Source organism: Penicillium brevicompactum, assembly GCF_028827555.1.
Source record: "Penicillium brevicompactum strain IBT 35665 chromosome Unknown utg000007l_segment0_segment0, whole genome shotgun sequence".
Classification (NCBI taxonomy): domain Eukaryota; kingdom Fungi; phylum Ascomycota; class Eurotiomycetes; order Eurotiales; family Aspergillaceae; genus Penicillium; species Penicillium brevicompactum.
In genome coordinates, this window is record NW_026623210.1 from 869937 (window position 1) to 894473 (window position 24537).

The following is a 24537-nucleotide window of genomic DNA, read 5'->3' on the forward strand; positions in this document are numbered from 1 at the left end:
CCTATGTCGTTGCCCTAACAACCACGCCGATCCCACACCGATTCCCCCCCAGACCCTCTCACTCTGAACCGCATTCGCATTCTTGTTACCATCATACTCAATTTCATCCCACTCTCAAAATGGTAAGAATGCATCCCAATGTTGAAAGTTGCCCCTGCACTATGTAATCACCCGTACCGATGAACCTTGGAACCCCTCCCTGTCCGCGGTTACCAGTCACCACAACATTGTCAACCACCTTCACAATGGCTAATCATAACGACCAGGCCTCTACAAACTACAAGGAAGCGTTCTCACTCTTCGACCGTCGCGGCACGGGTCGCGTCTCCGGTGATCTCCTCGGTGACTTGCTTCGCGCCTGTGGCCAGAATCCCACTCTCGCTGAGATCGGCGACTTGGAGAAGTCCGTTGGTGGTGACTGTACGTTTTGATCCGACCTCCATCATTTATCACTCGCTAATCGCAGCAGTCGACTTCGACTCCTTCCTCAAAGTCCTCAACCGCCCCGGTGGTTTCCGTGAGCCCGGCGAGCCCGAAGAATACTGTCGCGGATTCCAGGTATTCGATAAGGATATGACGGGCTTTATTGGTGTCGGTCAATTGCGATACAGTACGTTTTGCGATATGAGAAGAGTTTGAAGTGATGGTCGCTAACGGGGGCTTAGTCCTGACGAATCTCGGCGAGAAGATGTCCGACGATGAGGTCGATGAGTTGCTCAAGGCTGTTGATACCAGCTCCGGCGAGATCAACTATACTGGTATGCTCAAATCCATGTTCCTGTGATTTATGTTCAGCTTGCTTACTGACTGTGCAGATCTCGTTCGCACCATCCTCGCCAACTGATACCCGATATGATTTACGTTCGACATGGATATGGCTAGGGACGGCGTAGTGTTTTATTATCGAAATTACTGAAATTCAATTGTATTCTTGGGTATCGCTTTTTCACGTAACATAAACTGAGACTCTTGTGCATTTCAGTTGCCGACAATCCACTCCCTCCACTGCCCGTCTTCCTCCTCTCCCATCTTCTCGGTCTCGACTACAGATCCGGGAAGAAGGTACACAGGCTGTTGTTTCTGGTCCTCATGATGCACTGCGTCGAGATGATAACCAACAATCACGCGACACCGTCCACATCGCAGTATATGTCTCTTTTCAATACCATCTTCGCGGCGAATCAGGGTCGGTCGTCGGTCGGGGATCAGTGTCGATAGGAGGAGCGTTGTATGCTGTGCAGGTGTCGCTTCTGAGGCCTCATTGTTCTCTAGTGGCAGGATGAGAGCTTTGTCTTTGCCTTCGCCGCCTCGGCGGGGGAGGGTGGAGAGGGTGCGCGTTGTCGCGAGAAGAAGGTGATTGCAGAATTGGCAATGCTGCGTTCGGATTGGGAGACGCTCGGCCATAATTATCGCTGCTTCAGCGTTTGACTTTGCTTTGGGGCTTATGTTGTGATTGGAGCTTGTGAGGTGGGTAGATTGAGCTGCTGCGATTTGCTGCTAACGTTCTGGGTTAGCGTTGCTGGCGCAACAAGCTCAAGGGATAACTCACGCCTGCAGCAATGAATTGTATTAAAGGATCGTTGAGAGGTTCCTAAGGCTTTGATTCCACAGTCCGAGACGCCAAAAGAAAAGAGCTGGAGCGGAGAACTGCAGAATACTAAGGCGGTGGGCTTATCAAACTACATCATTCAACTTTGATGTAGATATTCAATATGTTTCGGCGCTATAGAGATTTATGGGAGTCTTCTATCCGTAATATATGTGGTTCTTCCTGCTAATCAAGCAAGTCCCATATCCTTGTAGAAAGCATCAGTCTGCGGCTCACGGCCCAAGAACTCAGTCAAGGTCTTCATCTCGTCCTGGCTGCCACCCTTCTCAAGAACTTGGTACCTGTATCGGCGACCAGCGGCCTTGTTCATGGGGTCATCCTTGAAGACTGTGTAGAACATGTCGGTCGAGTAAACTTGCGAGCTGTATTCAATTAGTATGAGGAGTATGGTCTTATCAGGGGAGTGTAATCTTACCTCAAGTAGCCGTAGTAGCCGGCATCATAACCACCGATCAAGTGGCCGAATGTAGCTTCGCCATGACCCCACTCGCTGCCCGCACCCAATGCTTCCGGTCCATCCATCTGCGTAATTTCTTGACGGAGACGGTTGTAGGTTGCGGAAAGAGGGAGAGCTTCAATATCGGCATGGCTCTTGGGTTCGTGGATGGTCATATCGAAAATACCGAAGTGGAGCTGGCGGAGGTTGAAAAGCGCGTCGTTGACGTGCTTTGTCCGGATCAGATTCGCGATGATATCGTCGGGAATCTGCTCAGATGGCTTCTCAGAGGTTGTCTTGCCGCTGCTCGTCTGCGCCTCTTGCCAGGTTGCCAGGTACTCCGGTGAGAGGGTAGAGTAGTGCTTGCTAAGCGAACGCAGCTGGGAAGGTGTCCAGCACCAGTTCTCGAGCATCTGGCTGGGTGCCTCGACGAAGTCCCGAACTGTACTGGTTCCGTGGAAGCGGGAGTAGGTTGTGCGTGACACGAGGTCGTGGATACCATGGCCGAGCTCGTGGAAGAGTGTGACGACCTCGTCGTGCTTGAGAAGACTGGGCTTCTTGGGCTGCGGCTTGGTGAAGTTGCACACCAGCGCGGTGGCGGGGAACCGGCGGTTGCCGTCCTTGTCAATGAAGCCGGGCTGGAGGTTGAAGTTGGCGGCGTGGCCATACTTGCCCTCACGGGGGAAGAGGTCAAGGTAAAGGTATCCAACGAATCCACTACCCTCGCCTTCATCGTTCCAGACGCTGAAGACTTGCACATCCTCGTGCCAGACGATATCATTGCCCTGGCCGGTGGGGGCAATGGATGCGCGGTCCTCACCGATGACCTCGACGAACTCGAGACCGAACAGCTCTTCGAAGATCTTCAGCATGCCTGAGATAGTCGTCTGCAGAGGGAACCACTCAGCAATGTGCTGCTGATCAAGGGAATAATCCTTCTCGAGCATGAGACGGTCGTAGTATCGGTGGTCCCACAGGTAGTAGCGACCATCCGCTTTGGGATCGGTGGCGTTCTTCAACTCCAGCAACTTCTGAGTCTCCTTCTTACCACCCTCGGTCAATCGGGTGCGCAGGTCGCCCAGGAAGGTGTCAACGGTCTCGGGTGTCTTGGCCATCTTATCCTCAATGCGGAAGGCAGCGTGGTTAGGGTACTTGAGCAGGCGAGCAGCCTCGTCACGGAGCACGATTGCTTCGCGGAAGAGGGGCACATTCTGGTTACACTTGTTCTCGTTGGCGATCATCACTTGCTTGCGGGTGTCTGGGTTGTTGGCATATTTCATGGTCGGGAAGAGGTCGGGGTACTTGAACGACAACCAAAGCTTGCCGGCATTTTCGCCCTCACCCTTCTTCAGACCTTCCAGTACATCCTTAGGCACACCGTCCAGCTGTTCGGGTGAGAACCAGATACCGCCGTTCTCCTCGTTTAGGTTCTTCTGGAACTCAATGCTCAGTTGACTCAGGCGCTTCTTGATCTCCTTGAAGCGAAGTCTCTGGGGCCCAGCAGGGAGACCGAGTCCGTTACGGACAAAGTCCTTGTGTTCCTTCTCAAGCAGACGACGCGACTCGGGGTCGAGAGTCTCATTGCGGCGCAGCACGGCGTCAATCAAATTGAAGACGTCCTCGCGCATGACGGCCTCGATGAAGAACTCATCCATCAGCTCCTCGGCCTTAGAGGAGGCATCTCGAAGCTTGGAGTCAGTCGACACTGCTTGGTAGAAGCCCAGGATGTGGGCTTCCAAACCCATCACGTTGTCATCTTGGGCGAGTGGTCGGACGACGTTGGCGAAGGTTGCGGCTTCAGGCTTAATCTCAGCGACCACCTTGTCCTGGATGGCACGAGAGCTAGCAATCAAGCGCTCAGCATCGGCGACCAAGGACTGCGGGGTAGCCGTGAAGATTGGCGGGGCCTGAGGTGGCTTGCGGAGGTGGGCGGGAGCCATACTGGAGGTGGTCAAGAATCGTGCCGGTGTGGTTCGTAGATGGCCCAGCACGGATGTGAGGCGGAGACGGAGGAGGGGCGCCACAATGATGGCTAGGAGGGCAATGAGGAGGTGACGAGCGGTGAATGCAATGATGGCGGTGCGGTGTGAGGAGAATCAGGTGAGCTGCGGAGTATATCTGTTTGTCTTGGCGTTTTACACTACGGAGAGACAGACGCAATTCTATAAACACAAGCTTTACTAAAGTTAAGACCTCAACAGATGGTACCTGCTGAAAGTTTGGTGCTCATTATTCCTGGTAACAGATTTTTTATTACTATCTTCGTTCAAATGGTAAACCCAAATAAACAAACCCGCTTTGACTTCATTTTCTGAAGAGAATGACGTCGATAGCTCATTAAGCCGGCCTCGGCAACATCACCATCACCACTTCGTACAATGATGAGCAACATGGACTGTTTTGTGCTCTTTTTAGTACTTTGAAAAAGAGACTTGACATGGCACAAAAATTTGGACTTTGTTAAAGTAGAATTGCGACATGATGATGACCGAATATGATCTAGTTGTATTTTTAACTAGACCATATTCAGGCCTCAATTGTCAAAGCTAACCACCGCGTCAAGGTGAACTTCTATCCAGTTCTGAACCTTGGGAAATTTTCCCAGGTTAGCATCCAATCACAGATACTCTTGGTATCATAGAGCTATTTACCTTTTACCAGTGCCCAAACTTGGCAATCATGTCGGGGCAGAACTTCTTAGTGCTGGACTCTATGACCAAGCAATTTCTTTATAGCTCTGGAGGCTACAAATACCTATCGATGGTGGCTAGTTTTCACCGAAGACAGCCAAAATATGAATTAGACTTTGATGCTAACCATTGGCTCTCAGCGAAACAATGTAGGTAATCATGTTGGGAGCCATTTTATTAGACAGTCGAGCCTCAATATTCTCGACAGACACAGTAAGACCAATATCAAACAAGAACAGGTCAGCATACATGAGATGTTCAACAAGAATTGACACCAAACTCAATGGAAGGGCAAGGCATATCCATTCCACTACCCGCCCTTGTGAGTATCCGAAGTCCACTCACAATGATTGACCATCTGGTTCAGCTCTTGGAACTCGATCTAACCATTGTAGGGGTTTATCCGGGACCTCGGGGATACCAAGAGCTTACAAAGGCTTGACAAAGCAGATACATAAGGCGCCAAGTAGGGCTGGAAACTATACATTTGCTAGAGGCTTTTTACTGAGTCAGGGTTTCTATCACAGGTACATTTCATGTCAAGCCTCCAAGAGTGCTGATAACACCTATACTGATGCAAAGCTCTGGAATTCGTTCGTTCCCAATTTGCTGATAGTGCCTTATACGCTGATGCATAGGTCACACGATTGATTGGCCCGAATCTTGGAATAGTGTAATGGGAAGTCATCGGTCAAAGCCCAACTTTAGTGGTATAAGCTTTGGATGTTCTCGTCTCGAAGCCATTTTCTAGACGGTCACCGAAACCTTGGAAGTGAAGACCCATAAACCCGTAGACCATGAATAATATCATTTTCTCAAGGCTTTTCGTCAAGGAAGACATCGGGATCAAGGCAAACTCAGAGGTAAACACCATAACCGTGGTTTGTAGCCCCGGGCTATGAGAAATCACTTTCGGGGGTTCACCGAAAAAATTTGCGACGAGGCATAGAGTAGACCCCTAACCCACATGGCCTTAGGGCGGGGCTTGAGTTTCTAGCTAGCCATCCCAATTAGGACTGGTCCGGATAATAGCCTTGGAGGCTATCCGCACAACGTGAACAAACGACCGACTGTCACCAACTTTTTCTTTGCCTCTATTTCCATGTACCGCAAGCCTACATGGCTGCTGAAAGAATCAATAAGCAGCTCTCGGAATACATAACTCACACTGCCGCTGAAAGACCGTAAGAGCTTTATTAGTGATACACCCATCAAGATGCTAAACAGAGTAGGTCCGATGGTCCACGCCTATCATTTACCTTCCAATCGAATTCAACTTTAGATCACGATGAAGAGACTTGTTATCGCATCGTCTTCAAGATTACACGCGATGCAGAGGATCCACAAGGAAAACCATGCGTCATTCACTGGAATCCCATTGAAGACGGTCTGGGCTTCCAAGGTCTAATGCTCATTGAACGAAGATGGTACGGGTTGGAGCCCGTCCGACTTCGTCCTGCACAGCTACCTGTCAAACAGCTCCATGCACGACACGTTTCCGACACAGACACTTGTTTTAAACAACTTGATCCAGGCACCAGCGTTACCTGGGGCGTGGATATGCCACCTGCGTACTTTGAGCACTTGCGGCCAGGGTCCTTTGAGATCCTCTGGAAAGGTGGAGATATTCCCCTGTGGAACTGGGGCACTCTGGCAGAGTGGTGTGACTCGCCTGACTGTTTGGCCCCAAATACTGCTGCGGCCATACTCCCTGGTGGATTCAGCCGGTCACTTGAAGTGACTACCATCGAAAGTGATCCAGAAGACGACGTACCGGAATATCCATCTTCGCCGGATCCAACGCCTCCATCTGCGCGAATGAATAACGCGCCTTTGCTGAGTATCAGCATCGCTGGTCCAGCTAGAGCGTCAATCCAAGTTCGCGATTGCTGGCGTCCTATTTATACTGTCACCGTCACAGTCTCATACGAAGCAGATTCCAACTCACTGGAAGTTGGGGATTCTGACCCGCCCTCCAATACCGGAAGACCAGTGACATTTCGTACATCTATCTTCAAGCGAATTGACAGGCATTACGATGGATTTAGGCTTTACCGCATCGAAGAGGATGAATGGAGAGCGCATGAGCTCAGCACAGTATTCCAAGCACACCATGCTTACATGTACGCTGAGACCGAGCCGTTCAATGTTGGTCATAATGAAGAAGAGTTTCAGTCCTTGAAGCCTGGCGAGTCTTGGACGTTCACGCGCCAGGTGACCGATTTCCCGAAAAATCTCCTCCCCGGACAACGATTCCGGTATGGATTCAAGGGGGCAACTCTTGACTGGTGGGATTGGGGCAGTCTTCAAGATCATGCAGATACGGTAGTGTGGATTTGTGTGGGTGCGGTGCAGAGGCCGAAGGACAACGAGGGGAGGTCAGCGCTTGTGGTCCCAGCTAGTAACTGGATTGAGTTTAATTTGGATGAATGATCGCGTGGTAGACCTTGTGTCCCACCGGATCAGCTGTACTTCCAAGGTTATGTGGTTAGACTGCACCAATGAACAAGTGGTATAGAGACGAGACTGGTTGAGTAAAGTCCAGCCTGAGAACTTGGGCTCTCATCATTCCCGCAGATCACTGACAAGTGTAACGAGTGTAACGAGTATGAACACCGTTTGAATCAAGGATGGGGAAGTCGAGAGGCGAATGCAGATGTGCACAGACTCTCCAGGACTTGGGCATGTGATAGTCGAATCCCCAGTCCCTTCAGCTTTCCCACCGACTTTTTACTTTTTGCTACGTCAGACTTCTTAGGTGTGAGATGATAAAGGTTCGTTTCTAATTCATGAAATATTATCTAGTGCGCCGGAAAGCCGCTTTTGAACAGAAAAAAAAGAGAGAAACAGATGACGCCAGCCCCATTGATGCAAACATTCGTCTTCATTCAAGCAGCATCCGCAGTGGGGATGGGCTCAGGGATCTTAGTCACCTGCATACCAGCACGAATGATACGCTGACCAGTCTCGTCACGAACGTACTCGGAGTTCTCCTTCTGAGCACGCTTCCAGATCTCAACCTCACCACCGCCACGGATGACACCGACACGCATGGTGGAGAGCAAGTTGTGAGCTCCGTTGGAGTGGTAGTAGACACCACCGTTGAACATGGCAGTGGCGTCCTTGCCGAGTCCAGACTTGATCATGGCCTTGCCACCAGGGTGGTCCTTGATGAAATCAGTCACGTCGTGAACGACACCAGCAATGGAGATGAGACCACGGCCGTTCTTGGTCTGCTCGACATAGTCATCCCATTCCAGAACGGGAAGCTGGTCAAGGGGAGTACCCCAGTCGAGCTTGGCGCGCTTCTGGTCGATCTTCTTCTGCAGCTGCTGGACGCGACCCTTCTCGATTTCGTTGGAGCGGAACTGCTTCAGGTCGAAGGCGAGACCGAGCTGCTTGCAGGTCCAGATGGTCCACTTGGTGGGGTCGTACTGGTGCCATTCGATGGCGTTGCGGTAGTCGGAGGGGAACTCGTGGTGGAAGTTGTGGTAGCCCTCACCGAGGGTGACCAGAGCAGTGATAACGTGGTCACGAGGAGAGTTGCGGTCATCGAAGGGTTGGTCACCGAGCCAGTGAGCGAGGGAGTTGACGCAGAAAGTGGCCTGCTGGACGAAGAAGATACGGAGGATACCGGCATACACGAAGCCACCGTACCAGTCACCCCATCCGAGACCGGAAACCAGCATGGGAACGATGAGACCCATGAAGAGGACGACCTTGAGGTAGTTGCGGTGCTGCCAGACGACGACGGGGTCTTCGTTCAGATCGCTAATGTCGGTGCGGCCAATTCGCTTGGGGTTCTGCTTCATGACCATCCAGCCGAGGTGAGAGTACATGAGACCCTTACGCACGGAGTAGGGGTCCTTGTCGGTGTCGGTGTATCGGTGGTGAGCGCGGTGGTCCCGAGCCCACCAGCGGATGGAGCCTTCGACGGCACCACCGCCAACAGCGGCGAGCCAGATACGCAGGGGAAGAGTGGCAGAGTAGGAGCAGTGAGCCCAGAGACGATGGTATCCTGAGATGAAGTCAGCTCCTGTTCAGATGATCAATCGGTCCATGTTCACTTACCAGCTGTGATTCCCAGACCCGTGAAGAAGTAGTAGATGACAGCCCAGATGGCAGTCTTCAACTGCAATGGCACCCAGAAAGCTTGGATACATCCGGAGAGAGGAACACCCAGGATGAGCACGACGTTGAGCCAGTTGACGTGCTTGTACCAGTTCTGGCGAGTCATCTTGGTGTCGGCGATGTGCACCTTCTTGGTGTCAGTCGCCCGTGGGCGAGCATCCTTGGACGACATTGTGTGTGTCTGAACGTGTGCGGAAGAGAAAGGAAGGCAGGGAGGCAACAAAGGGTTTTTTTATACTTGGGGCCCACTTCGGACCAACGTTGGGGGAGACGGAGCACTGATCAACGCGATATGGGGAAAATTGCACCACGCCACGAATCAAAAAACAGCGGGAATTGACCTTCACAAGATCCCGAGGCAAAAAGAAGAAACCTAGAACACAGGAGGAGTTGATTATAAGTTTTTCCTGATAGACATGTCGTTCGGGGTGGCGTGCAAGCTTCTTTCGTTGGGTGTTCCCAACGCTTTTTGTGTAGAGACTGGGCCCGACCAATCCGTCGACTTCAAGGCTGGAATGGGCCCACTATGGCCTTATGTAACCCTCTTCCCATTGGTCACAACCAATTTTTGGCAAGGACCAATAAGAGCACGATGGCAAATCTTATGTCAGCTTGTTTGACCCACCGCCAACTGCAGGGCGAACCTCGGGCGTTCTAGGGATATCCCTGATTCCCCGATTCCTGGTCCCACCATTTGCTCGATCCTCCATTGGTCTGGCCCTGACATTCAAGCCTGCTCAACTGGCCAATGTCGGGTTCCACTTCCGCATTCTCGGCCTTTCCTGAATGGTCGACGTCGATATCGCTCGCCTTCAATGGGGTTCCATGCACATGATACAGCCTTCCATTGTCCGCTGCACATACTGTATGTATGTGCATGTTGTATGTATGTTGCACATACTGTATAACACCGCCCGTAGAAAGGGATCACATATTCGAATCTCAAATGAAACCGGTCTGAAGCTGCCTTCGAGAAAGCCGTACGACCCCGACCGAGGTCACACATGACAACGCCAGTGCAAACCCATCTGAGGATTTTGTCTCCATTTGATAGCCTGCATTCAGCACAAGATGCACATATATTGGAGAGAGATGGGTTGGACATAGTCGCTTTGACCATAAGTTCCAAGGTTCTGTTGAGGGTCCGGCAATGTCACAAGCCCGACATGGTTACCCCAGGACAGGCAGTGCTCGGGTGACCATGAATCGCCATGACCTGCCAGGTAAATGGAACAAATGTTGGAGAATGGAGAAAGAAATGCATTCCAGAAATTCTCGAAACTCTGCGCAGTGGAAGTTGGGCATATTGCCGAGGATCGACCTGCTGTTCTGGAACTGCGGGATACCGGGAGACCGGAATCCCCGAACACTGATCCAATTTCTACAATGTATGATGTACTCAGCAGTCTATGTTCACCAACAGCAAAACAAACAGTGCATCCAGGTGGGATACAAGGGGGTTTCACAGCCACACAAATTCCCACGGCCATCGAGATAACCGCAGCATCCGATCCAACCTCAAGACCAAACATCACAAAGCGATGTCCCTGATAAGGATGATCGTGAAGACACTCTCCATCGATGCATACATCGGAGTCTTCCACCTCACGGCACTCTCCGAACAGATCTCAGATAAACCCCAGACAAATGATCGAATCAGAACCTTTTGTGGAGGCCAGCCACCGGGTTTGGGACCAAAGAAACTTGTCAGCTTTGCGAAGGCCCACTGAGCAGACCAATCGCAATGCATACCCCGATCTAAGGGAATAGAGTATAGGCGGCACTAACATATAGTGAGCTACAAGCGAGCTGTCTAAACGTAAACCACGTTTCTTATCAAAGTCCACTTTGATAGATGGCTCGGCATCCCGTGGTTGGTCCAAAACACGAGATAAGGCGGCCGCTAAACTACATACAGTTTAGGGGCCTCGCGGGAGTTATGCGATGCTCTTGCTAATGTCTCGTGGCCCAAGTAGCCATTCGCTACTTAGTTATCGTATCTTTGATTGGATGCTCCGCACCATCCTAGTAAACTTTGAACTTCGCGACTCAATTTATTTTATTTCTTGGAGAACACACAAATATAAAGCTTCCCCAGCTATACGCTGTTGCATTCCCATCCAGCTCAATTGCATTTCACAATGGACGGTCCAGATCAAATCGGCCCCGATCACACACCAAAGCGCACTTTCTCGGACGGAATCCGCTATGTGGTGAAGACATTCACAACTCGGTAGGTTTTTTTTTTTTCAAGTCTGCAAAGTTATGTTGAAATAACATTGGAAATCTAACAATATCAGTGAGGGCCTACTAGGCGACTACGACTACGGCTACCTCTTCATACCCCGTCTCCCGTTCACCAAACGAGCCCGAAAAACGGCCCCATTTTTCGGACTTGACGACCGCGTTCCAGTTGTCCTGGCTCTTATCCTCGGTCTGCAACATGCTCTTGCCATGTTAGCTGGCGTCATCTCGCCACCAATTCTACTAGGCGGATCCGCGGGCGCCAACTTCGGCGATGAACTATACCAATATCTCGTTTCGACTTCGTTGATTGTTTCCGGTCTTTTGAGCGCCATCCAGATGTTCAGATTCCACGTCAAAGGAACCAAATACTATATCGGCACTGGATTACTTTCCGTCGTCGGAACTTCGTTTTCCACCATCACCGTCGCACAGGGTGCCTTCACGCAGATGTACAAATCAGGCTACTGCCCCACTCTCGAGGACGGTACCAAACTACCCTGCCCGAAAGGATATGGCGCGTTACTTGGTACTTCATGTCTTTGTTCCCTGCTTGAGATTGGAATGAGTTTCATGAGCTCGCGCATTTTGGCAAAGGTCTTCCCACCGCTCGTTACCGGTCCTACGGTTTTGTTGATCGGAGCTTCGCTCGTCAAGTCCGCTATGCAAGATTGGGCAGGTGGCTCCGGCTGCGGGACTGATCCCTCTGCCAGAGCCATGTGCCCCAGTGCCGATGCGCCCCATGCTTTGCCTTGGGGGAGTCCCGAATTCATCGGTCTTGGATTCCTGGTCTTTGTCACGATCATTCTGTGCGAGCGATGGGGTCCACCAATTTTGAAGAGTTGCTCCGTTATCGTCGGTCTGCTTGTCGGTTCAATTGTTGCTGCTGCATGCAATTACTTTGAGTCCTCCGGTATTGCAGCTGCACCTGTTGCGTCTTTCGCTTGGGTGCATACCTTCCCATTGTCTGTGTATCCGCCACTCATCCTCCCGCTTCTCGCACTATATATTGTCATTATGATGGAGTCCATCGGTGATATCACGGCCACTTGTGATGTTTCACGCCTGCAGGTCGAGGGCGCCACTTTCGACTCTCGCATCCAGGGCGGTGTTCTTGGCAACGGGTTGACATGTCTATTGGCTGGATTAATGACGATTAGTCCGATGTCCGTGTTTGCGCAAAACAACGGTGTTATCGCCTTGACGAAGTGCGCAAACCGCACAGCTGGATACTGCTGTTGCTTGTTCCTCGTGATTATGGGAATTTTCTCCAAGTTCGCTGCTGCGCTAGTTGCAATTCCCAGCTCCGTTCTGGGAGGTATGACGGCATTCTTGTTCAGCTCTGTGGCTGTCAGTGGACTGCGTATCATTGGTGCTGTTGAGTTCACGCGCCGCAACCGATTCATTCTCACTGCAAGTTTCTCTATCGGCATGGGTGTTACCCTTGTTCCGGAGTGGTTTGGATATTTCTTCACCTACGAGGGTGATAACCATGCGCTAGAGGGACTGATCAATGCTGTCAACTTGGTGATGGAAAATGGGTTCGCGATCTGCGCTCTTCTTGGTATCTTCTTGAACCTCTTTATTCCCGATGAACCAGATGACCTGCCTGCCGTGTTTGAGTCTACAGGCTCGGAGGATGGTCGTGTTCAAGTCCAGGTTGCTACCGAGCAGTCTGGAAAGATGGAACCGAGCTCTAGCTGATCTATATTGGAGCTAGTTTTATGTACATTGTTTTAGCGTTAGTATTATTTTGAGTCCCAATTTGACCTTGACTTGATTCATTGAGTCTGAGGGAGGAGTTGGGTCGCCGTCTCACTCCCCCTCCATCTTTTCATACTGAACTGCTCCATGTCAATCTCTGCCGCGATACCTGAAGGATGCGAGGATGGGGACCCCAAAAGGTTTTCAAGACAAATAGTCTGAAAGGAAAGTCTGAAAGGAAACCTTCATCCATCATAGCTCGATTTACTGGTCATTGGCGACTCCCGAGGTCCCCCGTGATTATAGTGTGACAGCAGAAAGTGCACGTAGTCTCAATCAAATCGCCTATACAGCCGTCAAGCTCGCGTTTAAATCTCTCCACGAGATAACTGCTTCTTCGTGTCGATGCGCAGTTTTTGGAGTATTCATGAATGTGTAATTGCTCATAGTCAATATTACCTGGCCCTTTATGGCCCAAAGCTACTGCCATTGACCACATTTACTGGTGGTCGCATTCCAGAGACTCCCATGAAAGTAGCGGCGGTGCTGGTAGGCTGGGGCACACCCTTGGACCTTACCAAACCTTGGAAGGTTGCAGGTTTATCGAATCACCAAGCTCCTTTGCTTTACTCCTTATATAATGTACTCTTAGAAGAGAAGACTACTTCGGATTTTTTCTCTTGTCTCTCCCGTCGCGAATATGAAAGGGCGGGAGAGAAGCACCCTGGACTGAAGAATCGGTGGATACTCCGGCCCCGGATTTTGGCGAATCCGGTCCGCCGCCAGACCCGGATAAAGCGGATACTTTGGTTTCTGTACGGAGTAGCAATCAAGTGAAAAATCGACAACCACATATCTCGGACGATTATGCGGCAAGTGTGATTAAACTCTGTGTTCTTGCCTTGCGCGTGCACTTGACATCAGTTCAAGCTCCGAGGAAAGAGGATTTTAAGCGAGCTTGAATCTTGATGAACGGGTCTCAAAATTGAGTTCATCATGGTAAGGCTAAAAATATCTAAGTATAGCTCATATCTTCCCAAGGTTCGCGAAAGTGGCGTGGAAATCATGGCGCCCAGAACCCGGGGGTCACAGGGTCCTTATTCCACCCCCGTAGTCAGACCACACAACATCTCATGAGCACTTCGTATAAGATGCGAATGGAATATGGCACAAGGTCATCGATCGGCGATCGACAGCCGGCTTGACCGCATTTGCGGGGTGACCCTGCAGCTCATCTAACCCCCGATTGGCTGGGTTCCGAAGATGTCTTAAAATATACAAGGAATTTATCTTGGAAGCCCTGTGGGGAAATAAAGAAGCCGCAACAGTATAGAATGCACAAGTCATAGCTGTCATAGCTGTCTCACTCATACATAAGTCCGTACATGAGTTTAAGACATTGCTGTGGAGTACCTTGTGTAGTCCACGGTCTGCCCACGGGTGTGGCCTTTCGTGACGTTACATCCCTATAGTTCTATTTCGAGGACATTACTTACAAGCAAAGCTCAAGATTTTCTTTAGTATGGTAGAGACAATAACATAAATAGCTCCATGTCTCCTGGTCTTTCATCCTCATTCTCATCAACATCCTCTAAACCAACCAACCAATCAACCAACCAACCAATCAACCAACCAACCAACCAACCAATCAACCAACCAATCAACCAACCAATCAACCAACCAACCTCCTCTCTTCACCATGCAGCTTACCCAGCTCCTCCTCGCTACCGGCCTCTTCGCCTCCTCAGCCTTCGCTGCTCCCGCCGCCGATGGCAAGTCCATGATGGCTGCCGGTCCCCAGTGGACTATTCAGAACGCCAAGCGTGTTTGCAACACCGAAAACACCTCCTGCACCTGGAACTTCGGCATCTACCCCGGCTCCGGCGCTGCCACTCAGTGCACCTACGTCGTGAAGGGCAACACTGCCTCCCGCGCCAACGGTGGTCCCTCCAACTGCGGTGGATACACCGTCACCTCCGGCTGGAGCGGTCAGTTCGGTGAGGGCAATGGCTTCACTACCCTCTCCGTTGTCAACAACAAGGCTCGCCAGATCATCTGGCCTGCTTACACCGACAAGCAGCTTGCCGGTGGCAAGGTTGTCAAGCCTGACCAGAGCTACGCTCCTGCTGCTCTCCCTTAAATTCATGAACATTACTTGAAAATATGGATTGAGCGAGCACTGTATATACCAAACACTTTCCTTAATGACAATACATGACAAGCGATTCAGAATCACCCCCGTGTCCATGAATTGGTGCTTTGATATTCTACATACAGATTTATAGTCCACTTCAGCGTAATTCATCCTCGCACGGGATTTATTTCTCTTTGATCCACCAATGATGTAGCTTTTGACCGGGAAGCTGGATGAGACGTCAAGACATGGCGCAGAATATGTCCATACCGATCATGCCATGCGGATAAAAAATAGAACTTGAATATAGTCTCTCCACCGGCGTGGAATCAGTGGTGCTAAAAACAAAACAAGAAGTCGTATAGAGGGAAATGACATTGTATCATGTTGTCTCACTTCGGGGTGGTCTGTAAGTGATGGGCGGGCCCGTCTCCAAGCCTGAGCACTCACCCGCGTAATGTGGGGAACACCATACCAGTGTGTACAATGTACACAATCAATTCAAAACGTGAAATAGGGCCCAGTGAAATTACAGTGTGCAAGATCATATCGAAACAAGGGAATATTGATGTAATTGAAGCCTGAAGGTCTCCACCGAGGTCTTCAAACCCCGACCTGTATGACCTCGGGAGAGACCCTGAATGCGTCATAAAACGGGCGGAATCAAAATTCCCCTCATTATCAATTCTCGGGTGGAAAACTTTGTGTTACTACAGGCGTGTAACTAAGTGTAGATTATATCGCGTAAAAGCCACTCCCCTTGTATGTCTAGATCCAGAGTAAACAACGTGCGTGTATTTCGGTCCAGGGATCTTTGCACAGACAGTCACTAGTTACTCCGTTCATCTGCAAGCGGTGTGCAAAACCCCACAGACAGTTTGTTTTTGGGGAGCACGTTTTACCTAAGGTATGACTGAATCAATATGAGCTCATATGTTTGTGTAGGTTGGAAGATAAGATGACCCAGGTGCCTGGCCACAGGTGCATGGTGTTGATTATGGAATAAAAGAGTTTTCAAGGTTGCATGTTTGTAAAGATCGACAAAGCTTGCATCGAGCAGATGCTGGAGGCTTAGTGGCATTGTGATCTGTTGAGATATCTGAGGGCAGCGGTAAAGGATTAGTTACCTTGCCCTCCATCAGAGGCGGTCGATTTAGGAGCTGCCGATAACCAAAATAAGGCGAATTAGTCAGTTTGTTTGTATGACGTCATTGTCACTGAACCTCTTGTTTGATGCCATCAAATCGCAGAAGACAAATTACTTTGAGATGTCCGGGCCTGGGTGCATTTACTGCTCATGTGTTGCTCTTGCAATTCCCAGTCAGATATGCCGACCGGATATTGAACAGAACGGTTTTGCTGATACTCTGAGCCAAATAAAGAAATCCACGACAAGCTTCAAATGTTACAAAAAATTATAACTCTTGCTGCGAAAGCAATTGGGCTTGACTGGACATGCCGCCTAAGCGGGACCAAACTGAACAACGATACAGCCTGCCTCCCACCCTTCAAACTGTACAAAGCAGGTCAGTAGGGTCACCCTACCCAAGACCTCACATTGGCGCTATCCCGAGGGAATGTTGCTAGGGCGAGGTCGAAGGGCTTGAGGCTATCCTTGACACAGGTTACCATTCCTTGATCGGGATACGTCTAATGGAGTATCTGGGAAAAAATGCATGCTAGTGGCAGAAAGAAAGCGAAAAGGTTCTTCGAGTTAGAATGTGAGGGGAACTTGACAAGGCTGATTTTTTTTTTTCGAAAAAAAAAAAAAAAACACCGGGGGGGAGACGCAGACAACGTTCAAAAATGTGCTACCCACCATCACGCGCCAAAAGAACGGAACATCCAGGTTTCTTTTTCGGTCGCAGCTCGCTTGTTATTGGTGCTAAGGTTCTCGGCTCCCAACACAGGAGATCCAATCTCATTTAGATCATAATGCCCAACCAATTTTTCCCACCTACAGTACGGAGTAATGTAATTAGATCTACTCTTATTTACCCAAGGTTCTTTGGGCGCTAGGAGCTTGAAGATCTCTATGGGGATGCATTAATCTTTGAGCGGAAGGCATGTACAGTAGAATGACCTCTTGGCGAAAAACTGCTATCCCAGGGAAACAAAAATGTACGGAGTAACAAATCGATAGTTAGAGAAAGCATTTGGATCCGTTTTCTACCCTGGACTCCTGGACTCCTGTGGCTTTCTGGGAACGTAGAAGACTCGAGCACACCAAAGGATGTTGAGGAAGCTAGGGTGATAGAATTAATCTATCTGCAGAAACCAATCTGGGAACACGCACCTTGCGAGGAGAGATTTATTCCTCGAAGATCGCATCCATCAAGCATGATAGTTTCCTAGGCACTCCGCATGGAAAGTCTACGGGCCATGAGAAGGGGAGCAAGGACCCCCCAAGGCCGCGCGGGGGGAGCGAGCAGGGGAGCTTAGGCCCTTAGGGTGAGCAACCCCGCTTTCCTGTGCAACATGATACAAGTGTTTGGCTAGGACAGCGGGTGAGGCTAGTCCGAGAACTGTGGGGTGCTCAATAGCTCCCTCGATGCTTCTACATTACTGGCCAAGATACCGAAGATTACCGAAGAACGCGCAAGATTACATTGCAGATCAATACAGATCTGCATAGCGCAAGGAGCGCGAACTTCAGCCGCGCAGGAGCTTCTGTTGCATAAATCCCGTCAAAACCGATCCTTCGGCTCTTATTTGGGTTGAACTGGGGTATCCTACATACATGCCTGACGTATCACTGCGATCACTCGCATCAAATACCAATTTATTGAGCATAGTATTGTGTTGACCATGCGCTCACAAGGGTCGGAACGCTTCCTTCGATGCGGATCTTTTGGGTCCACTTATTCGTTTCACGCGCGCCGAGAGGTTGGCTTTGGGAGATGAGAAAATTAAGCTTGACTTTATATGTAGCCTTCTTCATCCATCGCAAGTTAGCTCACAGAATTAATCATGTTGTCAACTTTGTTCGGACTTGGGATATGTCTCCTCTCATATGTCCCGACTGCCTTTGCGTCACCCGTCCAGCGCCAGCTACACACTCGGGGTAAATCCATTTCCCGACCCCTCACCGTGAATTCAACCAGCTAACACTGGCAGAAATCTCCTCTGATCTTCTGAGCAACTTCGAATTGTTTTCTCAGTTCGCCGCGTTATCCGCCTGCGACCAAAACATCAACTCTACTCAGCACAAGCTGACTTGCGACTACGGCACGTGTGGTCTTGTTGAAGCTGACGACACCGAAAATATTTATGTTTTCCACAGCTCGAGTGGCCCGACGGGCTATATTGCTTTGGACCACACGAAGCAACTGATTGTCTTGACGTTCCGTACATCGGTATCCACGAACGATCTTGCCGTAGACAAGAAGACAGATCCGACTTATATTGAAGATATTTGTCCTGGTTGTTGGGCGCATACTGGATTCTGGGACTACTGGCAAGATGTGTCCAAGCCAGTGATTGATCAGCTGACCAAGGCCACCAAAGCAAACCCGAGCTACCATATCGTGTTAGTCGGCCACAGCCTTGGTGGCGGTGTTGCGACTGTTGCAGGAACCGCCCTGCGGAAGAGAGGGTTCAAGTTGGACATTGTGAGTGCATCTATCTGCAGACCTTGGATATCGACTAACCAAACACCAAACAGTGGACATTCGGATGCCCTAAAGTCGGAAACTACAAGCTAGCCGAGTACATCACCAACGTCAAACCGAGAAGCGTCTATCGTGCCACCCATTACACGGATAGTGTGCCCAAGGCTCCTCAAGATGAAAAATTGGACTATACCCAGACCTCTCCGGAATACTGGATCAGTGTTCCCTTGAAGGAAGATGTCACAGCTGAAGATGTGATATACGTTGAAGGGATTAACAGCCAGGAGGGCAATGCTGGCCACGGATCCAACTCAACGGGTGGAATGCCTGACGCTAACCATTTATGGTACTTTGGTCCTATGCAAGTCTGCACCTTGCCTGCAGATTTCGCCTCATCTGCGGCTGCTTGAGGTTGCTAGGCAGGTGTCTTTTTTCTAATGCACATTAGTTAATTAATCACTTTTAATGCAAGGACTGATAAGTTGCGTAAATTACCAAAGCCGTCTGAGTAGTTTTAACCCACTGTGTAGGTGCGTTTTTCCCAAGCCACCCAGATCTCTCGCAATAAATGTCGCTTTAGATGCCAAACTGTGCTGATAGTACAGAAAGTGATAAATGGACCTGATAATTGGCGGAGAAAAAGCTCGCCCGTCACGACCATGAATATTGAAGATCACGACACAGTGACATACCCTTAGGAGAATGGGGTTTGAATTTGCATAGTCTCGCGAGAACTTACCAGAGTCTCCCTAGCATTCTTTCGGGTAAAACCTGCCATGTTAGCTTGATGTTTGGGAGCGATGCTGTATGTGTACCGCTGTTATAGACCCAAGGGCGATATCTTATGGCATCATTACATAGTCCATTGAATGTGAATTTTCGCAGTTTAGAATAGTTCATGCAGGAGGGAGTCATTTAAAAAAGTAAAACCACAAAAAGGTCTTGGTGTAAAGCTGTTGAGTCTAATACGTGAGAATGAAGTAGATGAAAACAAGACCAATTAGACCAAGCTGGAGAGAGAGAGAGAGAGAGAGAGAAAGAAGAGTAGTGGATCTCTCTATAGGGCTGGGACTTTTGCCCACCCACAGACAAAGTCCGATCCAAAGATGTTGAAGCCTTTGTGGCTGCCTGGTTTGGCAGGCTCCCCGCAGGTAGATAGATCTAGATCTCTCCCTCTTGCTCTTTCTCCTTCTCTCCCCAGGCCTCTGACAAGGCGTACGCCTTATGATTCCATACGTTCTTGCTCTCTCACTCGATAAGAGATAAGAGATTCCTGAAAATATGTCACAGTGAGACGCCTATAATCCAACTTGAGCCTAGTTTTGAGGTTCATCTAGTGAGAGAGCAGACACAACTCTCAAAGATAAGAGTTAATACCCCGCGGATAGACACTATATTTCAACGATTTCTACAGAGTAGTGCATGGGCCTCTAAGGTTCTTTTTTATTTGCGTATCGAAGAACCACGGCCAGTAGCATCTAGTGCCCTCGCTATACTCCGTATGACACCTGGGGATCTGGCGAGCGCGGAGGTCGGGCCGTTGACGGAGTCTCGAAAGCGAGACCAGCTAAACCTCGGGCCACGAAGGCCACAGCCTCCAAGCACAAGCAGGTCTCCTGACAGCTGTCTCCACGTGTTGATCAACCATTTCTCCAAGGCCTTTTCTTCCGTCTTCCGGTAGTGTGGGGTCTCGTTTGCCCTCGTTGTTCATTCACATTACCAACGCGATCTCCAGTAAGTATTTCTTCTCGCTTACACTGAATATCCACCTATCCCAAAATGAGAGTACAAACACAGACTGATGCGATGGAACTAGACGAGAGAGTTGATTCCGGAGCACATCATAATGCTGTTGAATCTCTGCAGGAGCCAGCTCCACGGACCAAGTGGGTTTATCTCAAAATATTCAGCGCTGGTATATCCTTTTTTGTCGCAGGCGTCAACGATGGAAGCTTGGGATCTATCATACCCTACATTCTCCAAACATACGCCATCAGCACAAATATGGTATCCATTCTGTGAGTTGAAGATTTTCGACATATCTCAATGCTACCTCTTCCGACTATCATGACCATGGAGCTCACACCATCATCAGATACGCCGCAACTTTCGCTGGCTGGTTTATTGCAGCCCTTAGCAACAACACGATTACCCGATACCTCGATCTGGGTCCTACTTTGTGTACAGGAGCTGGGCTTCAGATTCTAGCTCACGCTCTTCGTGCATGGAACCCACCATTTGCTCTTTACGTTGTGACATTCTTTCTAGCTAGCCTTGGCCAGGCATACAACGACACTTTCGCGAATACTTTCGTATCGACGCTCAACGATGCCCATCGCTGCCTCGGTTTCATCCATGCAATGTACATGGCGGGATGTCTGGTTGCTCCCTTCATAGCAACTGGCATCGCCTCGGCCAATACGGACTCAGACTGGTGTCTCTTCTATCTATGTCCTCTCGGCCTGGGCGTTGTGAATCTTGCGCTTGTGGGCTCGTCATTTCACGATCATATGGCTACCCCTGCTTCATTACGTTCTGAAAGAAGAGAGAGACCCGAATCCAAGTCTATCTTGAGGGAAATGAAAGATGTATTCTTTGCCACCGAGGTTTGGCTACTGAGTCTTTTCTTCTTCTTTTTCCTCGGCGCTACTATCACTGCCGGAGGTATGTTGAAGGTTCCATCAATGCGCCTACCTGCTAAAGCTCTGATATCAGGTTGGATGGTCGAGTACCTCGTCGAGGTACGCAATGGTGATGTTGCCAAAATGGGATACATCCCAGCTGGCTTCTCGGGTGGTGCATTGTTGGGAAGGATTTTGCTCAGCGAGCCTACTCACAGACTAGGCGATCGACTGATGATATTCATCTACGCTTTGCTGTGCATAGGTTTACAACTTGTCTTTTGGCTGTGAGTTGACCAGGCCGATCGGAATTTATGGATTGGACCGTCTTTGCTAATGTGGGATTCTATTAGTGTCCCAAGCATAATCCCAGCAGCAGTGGCCATCAGCTTTCTGGGATTCTTTTCTGGTCCTTTCTTCGCATCAGTCAGTCACCAAAATCCTAATGATTGAGATTAAATTTTCTCATTCTTTATCTAGGGAGTGTCGCTGGGCACAAGGCTCTTCCCGACAGAGATTCGATCTTCAGCAATTGGTAAGATGAATCAACCTCTCTCAGCCTGCGTTAGCCTTTACTGACATCTGACGAATCAATCCAGCGTTAGTCTTCGTCCTTGGTCAGATCGGGGGTTCAGCTTTCCCTGCTTTGACTGGCATCATAGCAGGAAAGGTAGGTGTGAAGGTGTTACAGCCTATGCTTGTTGGGCTGTTCGGAGCTACTGCTATAAGCTGGTTCATATTGCCAAAGGAGGTGCCGTTGCATCAAGATTGAAGCAAGACCAACTTCGCAGTCCGTATCATAGGATTTAAATCTAGGTCCGGTTCAGAATGAATGGTGCTCATGACTACGAGCCACATAAGACAGAGCTCTCGCTGAGTGGGGCTGAGATGGGAAACACTTCGCTCCTCCCACCTGTCTATCAAATGTTGTATACAGATAACAATACGACCATCGAGCTCAATCCTGAATATGGAAAGTAGTCCTAAGTTTCTAGAGCGAAATCGCAGCTGCCGTAGAGAAATCATCCACAGCATCCTGCTCCCTCAATGTGTCGAAGTAGATGGGGTAATCAGATGACATACAGAATTTTCGGGGCGAAGAATCAAAAGGTTGAGTTGATGTAATTTCTTCCTTGTGGTGGGTCTCTCTGGGCTTTTCGTCTCCCCGCCGTGTACGGGTTTTGGTCATGAGGCTAGCCACATCAGGCACTTCGGCCAGCAGATTCCCCACCAAATTCGTGATATTACCAAATCGGGACACACGTAGTAAGCTGTCCCCGGCCCCGTGGACCGAGCTTCCAATGAGAATGTCTGGGGGTATCGGAGTAACAGCACATCAACTCAAGTATGTGCTCAGCCATGTGCTACTCAACTCTGTAGTCAAAAGTCGTGGGTCTCGCAAAGGGAAGCGGGAAAAAAATCCTTAACAAAAGTGGACTAGTATACTAAGATTGACGTTCCTCGATGGAGCCTTGGAAATACAGACATGAAGAAAGATCCCACTCTCCACTCTAGTCTCATCTGTTGGATGTGCTTACATTATCGTTGGATCGGTGTTCAGTTTACTCCGTACATTCATTCCACAGGCCGGTTAAACTTCGGCACAACGCAGCGGGCCGTCTCACCGCAAGTGCCATCCATTTAGTACATGGCCAGGTGGGAACCCTCATCAATATTGACGTGCATTCCATTTTTGGAATACCATATTCTTGGCAATAGGATATATTCGCCGTCACCAGCACTCGGAATCTCATCTGAGTATATCTCTGTTCCTGACCTCGGGACTCGCGTTGTTCTTCCAAGGTTCATTTTCAACCAAAAGGCAATATTTCGCAAATACATCACCATGGCTTTGTACGAGGAGTTCGCATGGAAAGAAACCAAGCATGAAAGATGGGAGCGGGATATCGATGAAGCCGAACAATTTTACACCACTCTCGCCAGAAGATTCGAAGGCACTGGCAGAAGCTTCTTTGCAATGACTGCCTACGTCTCCTTCTCCGTGTCCGAGGAAATCAGTTCTCAGGATACAATCACTGCTCTCAAAAAGGCGTGGTTACAACTTCGCTATGAACATCCCACCATTGCTTCGTGGGTCGAATACCAAAGCGAGAGCAAGAGATGCAAGAAGATTTATGAGACATTTCAGAGTGATCATACCGTATCACACCAGGCCTGGCTAGATGAAACATTCCGTATTGTCTCCAATGGCCAAACCGGGAAAGAGTGGTGTAACTCTGATCCGCCCGTCCCAAAGTTGCCGACATTGTTTCTCATTAGACGCACAAACTCGCCCGACAACTGCCAAGCCGACGTTGTACTTCGATCGCAGCATGACATCGTGGACGGTATGGGGTCTTTGCACATTCTCAACAATCTGTTCAAATATGCGTCTCTGTTTCTCGAAAACCCAAACACCCCTCTGCCTAAGTTTGGCACCGAGTGCAAGAACCTGAGCCCCCCGTTGCGAGTGGCGGCCTCAATTCCGACTTCTCTAGAAAAAAAACAGGAACTTCGACTCAAAAAGGTGTCCGAAACGAATGCATCGATTCGTGAAGGTATTGAAATAGCGAAATTGCCTTTCCGACAGGGACAAGAAGCCCCCGGGCGTCATCAACGAGTTGAGCTCAACCTGGATCTTGAGCAGTCCAAGAACATTCTTCGCGCGATCAAGAGCATTGGTGCTAGCGTGACTCATGTGTATCACGCTGCCATAGCCCTTGTGCTGAGAGATCTTCAGTATCGTGGTACCAGCAAGCGAAAGGTCCGCTATATCAATTATTCATTGATCAACGAACGCCCGAACTGCAAAGAACCATACAGCACGCCTCAGCATGCGGCCACTGTATACCACTCAGTTTCAGGAGCAAGCCTGGTAATTGATATGGATGTACCTTCAGATGCCGGAGATCAAGAGCACGATGTCGTCAAAGCGCCGAGAGAAGAGTTCTTAGAAATTGTTGAACAGATCAAAGAGTACTATCTTCGAATCCGTGACGACAAGGAGCATATATCACTGGTTCCGCACTACTGGGCTCTCTCTACCCCTGCCTACCCGGCAGGACCAGAAGTCCCCCCTATACCAGCACAGAACGAGGCACCCTCGGTTTCTATTTCCAGCCTGGGTATGGTCGATCACATTCTGAAGCCAAGTCACGGCCAATTTGAGCTCGAGAGTCCTTGGGTGACCGGAGAAGAGTTAGGGAGGGGGTTTGGTCTCTTTTTAGGCACTTTTCGTGGGCGCATGTGTCTCAGCGCTGCATACAATGATGCATGGCACGATGAGAACGAGGTCTCGAAGTTTTTGAGAGATTGCAATGAGCTGGTAGCACTTGGCTTGGGAGTGTGAAGCAGACC

At 49.6% G+C, this 24537-nt stretch overlaps 11 protein-coding genes across 11 annotated transcripts; 7 read left to right on the plus strand and 4 right to left on the minus strand.

The window, feature by feature from the left end:
* Positions 1-245: 245 nt before the first annotated feature.
* On the plus strand, positions 246-844 carry N7506_011096 (uncharacterized protein; the record flags this gene model as incomplete). The annotated part of the gene is made up of 4 exons (XM_056960389.1): positions 246-420; positions 470-610; positions 666-758; positions 816-844. 4 exons carry the CDS (start codon positions 246-248, stop codon positions 842-844), a joined length of 438 nt encoding a protein of 145 aa, XP_056806544.1.
* Positions 845-978: 134 nt separating this feature from the next.
* On the minus strand, positions 979-1404 carry N7506_011097 (uncharacterized protein; the record flags this gene model as incomplete). The annotated part of the gene is made up of 1 exon (XM_056960390.1): positions 979-1404. The coding sequence occupies one exon, from the start codon at positions 1402-1404 to the stop codon at positions 979-981; it is 426 nt and encodes a 141-aa protein (XP_056806545.1).
* A 374-nt stretch (positions 1405-1778) lies between these two features.
* Positions 1779-3985, minus strand: N7506_011098 (M3 family metallopeptidase; the record flags this gene model as incomplete). The annotated part of the gene is made up of 2 exons (XM_056960391.1): positions 1779-1971; positions 2025-3985. 2 exons carry the CDS (start codon positions 3983-3985, stop codon positions 1779-1781), a joined length of 2154 nt encoding a protein of 717 aa, XP_056806546.1.
* Positions 3986-6142: 2157 nt separating this feature from the next.
* N7506_011099 (uncharacterized protein) lies at positions 6143-7168 on the plus strand (the record flags this gene model as incomplete). Its single annotated transcript, XM_056960392.1, has 1 exon — positions 6143-7168. One exon carries the CDS (start codon positions 6143-6145, stop codon positions 7166-7168), a length of 1026 nt encoding a protein of 341 aa, XP_056806547.1.
* Positions 7169-7623: 455 nt separating this feature from the next.
* N7506_011100 (stearoyl-CoA 9-desaturase sdeA) lies at positions 7624-9038 on the minus strand (the record flags this gene model as incomplete). Its single annotated transcript, XM_056960393.1, has 2 exons — positions 7624-8753; positions 8807-9038. 2 exons carry the CDS (start codon positions 9036-9038, stop codon positions 7624-7626), a joined length of 1362 nt encoding a protein of 453 aa, XP_056806548.1.
* A 482-nt stretch (positions 9039-9520) lies between these two features.
* Positions 9521-9745, minus strand: N7506_011101 (uncharacterized protein; the record flags this gene model as incomplete). The annotated part of the gene is made up of 1 exon (XM_056960394.1): positions 9521-9745. The coding sequence occupies one exon, from the start codon at positions 9743-9745 to the stop codon at positions 9521-9523; it is 225 nt and encodes a 74-aa protein (XP_056806549.1).
* Positions 9746-11007: 1262 nt separating this feature from the next.
* N7506_011102 (nucleobase:cation symporter-2 family protein) lies at positions 11008-12814 on the plus strand (the record flags this gene model as incomplete). Its single annotated transcript, XM_056960395.1, has 2 exons — positions 11008-11099; positions 11167-12814. 2 exons carry the CDS (start codon positions 11008-11010, stop codon positions 12812-12814), a joined length of 1740 nt encoding a protein of 579 aa, XP_056806550.1.
* A 1699-nt stretch (positions 12815-14513) lies between these two features.
* Positions 14514-14954, plus strand: N7506_011103 (uncharacterized protein; the record flags this gene model as incomplete). The annotated part of the gene is made up of 1 exon (XM_056960396.1): positions 14514-14954. The coding sequence occupies one exon, from the start codon at positions 14514-14516 to the stop codon at positions 14952-14954; it is 441 nt and encodes a 146-aa protein (XP_056806551.1).
* Positions 14955-17918: 2964 nt separating this feature from the next.
* On the plus strand, positions 17919-18969 carry N7506_011104 (lipase family protein; the record flags this gene model as incomplete). The annotated part of the gene is made up of 3 exons (XM_056960397.1): positions 17919-18012; positions 18066-18559; positions 18613-18969. 3 exons carry the CDS (start codon positions 17919-17921, stop codon positions 18967-18969), a joined length of 945 nt encoding a protein of 314 aa, XP_056806552.1.
* A 1369-nt stretch (positions 18970-20338) lies between these two features.
* Positions 20339-22161, plus strand: N7506_011105 (MFS transporter; the record flags this gene model as incomplete). The annotated part of the gene is made up of 7 exons (XM_056960398.1): positions 20339-20577; positions 20655-21223; positions 21275-21467; positions 21534-21606; positions 21661-21715; positions 21780-21850; positions 21997-22161. 7 exons carry the CDS (start codon positions 20339-20341, stop codon positions 22159-22161), a joined length of 1365 nt encoding a protein of 454 aa, XP_056806553.1.
* An 865-nt stretch (positions 22162-23026) lies between these two features.
* Positions 23027-24529, plus strand: N7506_011106 (uncharacterized protein; the record flags this gene model as incomplete). Its single annotated transcript, XM_056960399.1, has 1 exon — positions 23027-24529. One exon carries the CDS (start codon positions 23027-23029, stop codon positions 24527-24529), a length of 1503 nt encoding a protein of 500 aa, XP_056806554.1.
* Positions 24530-24537: the final 8 nt, after the last annotated feature.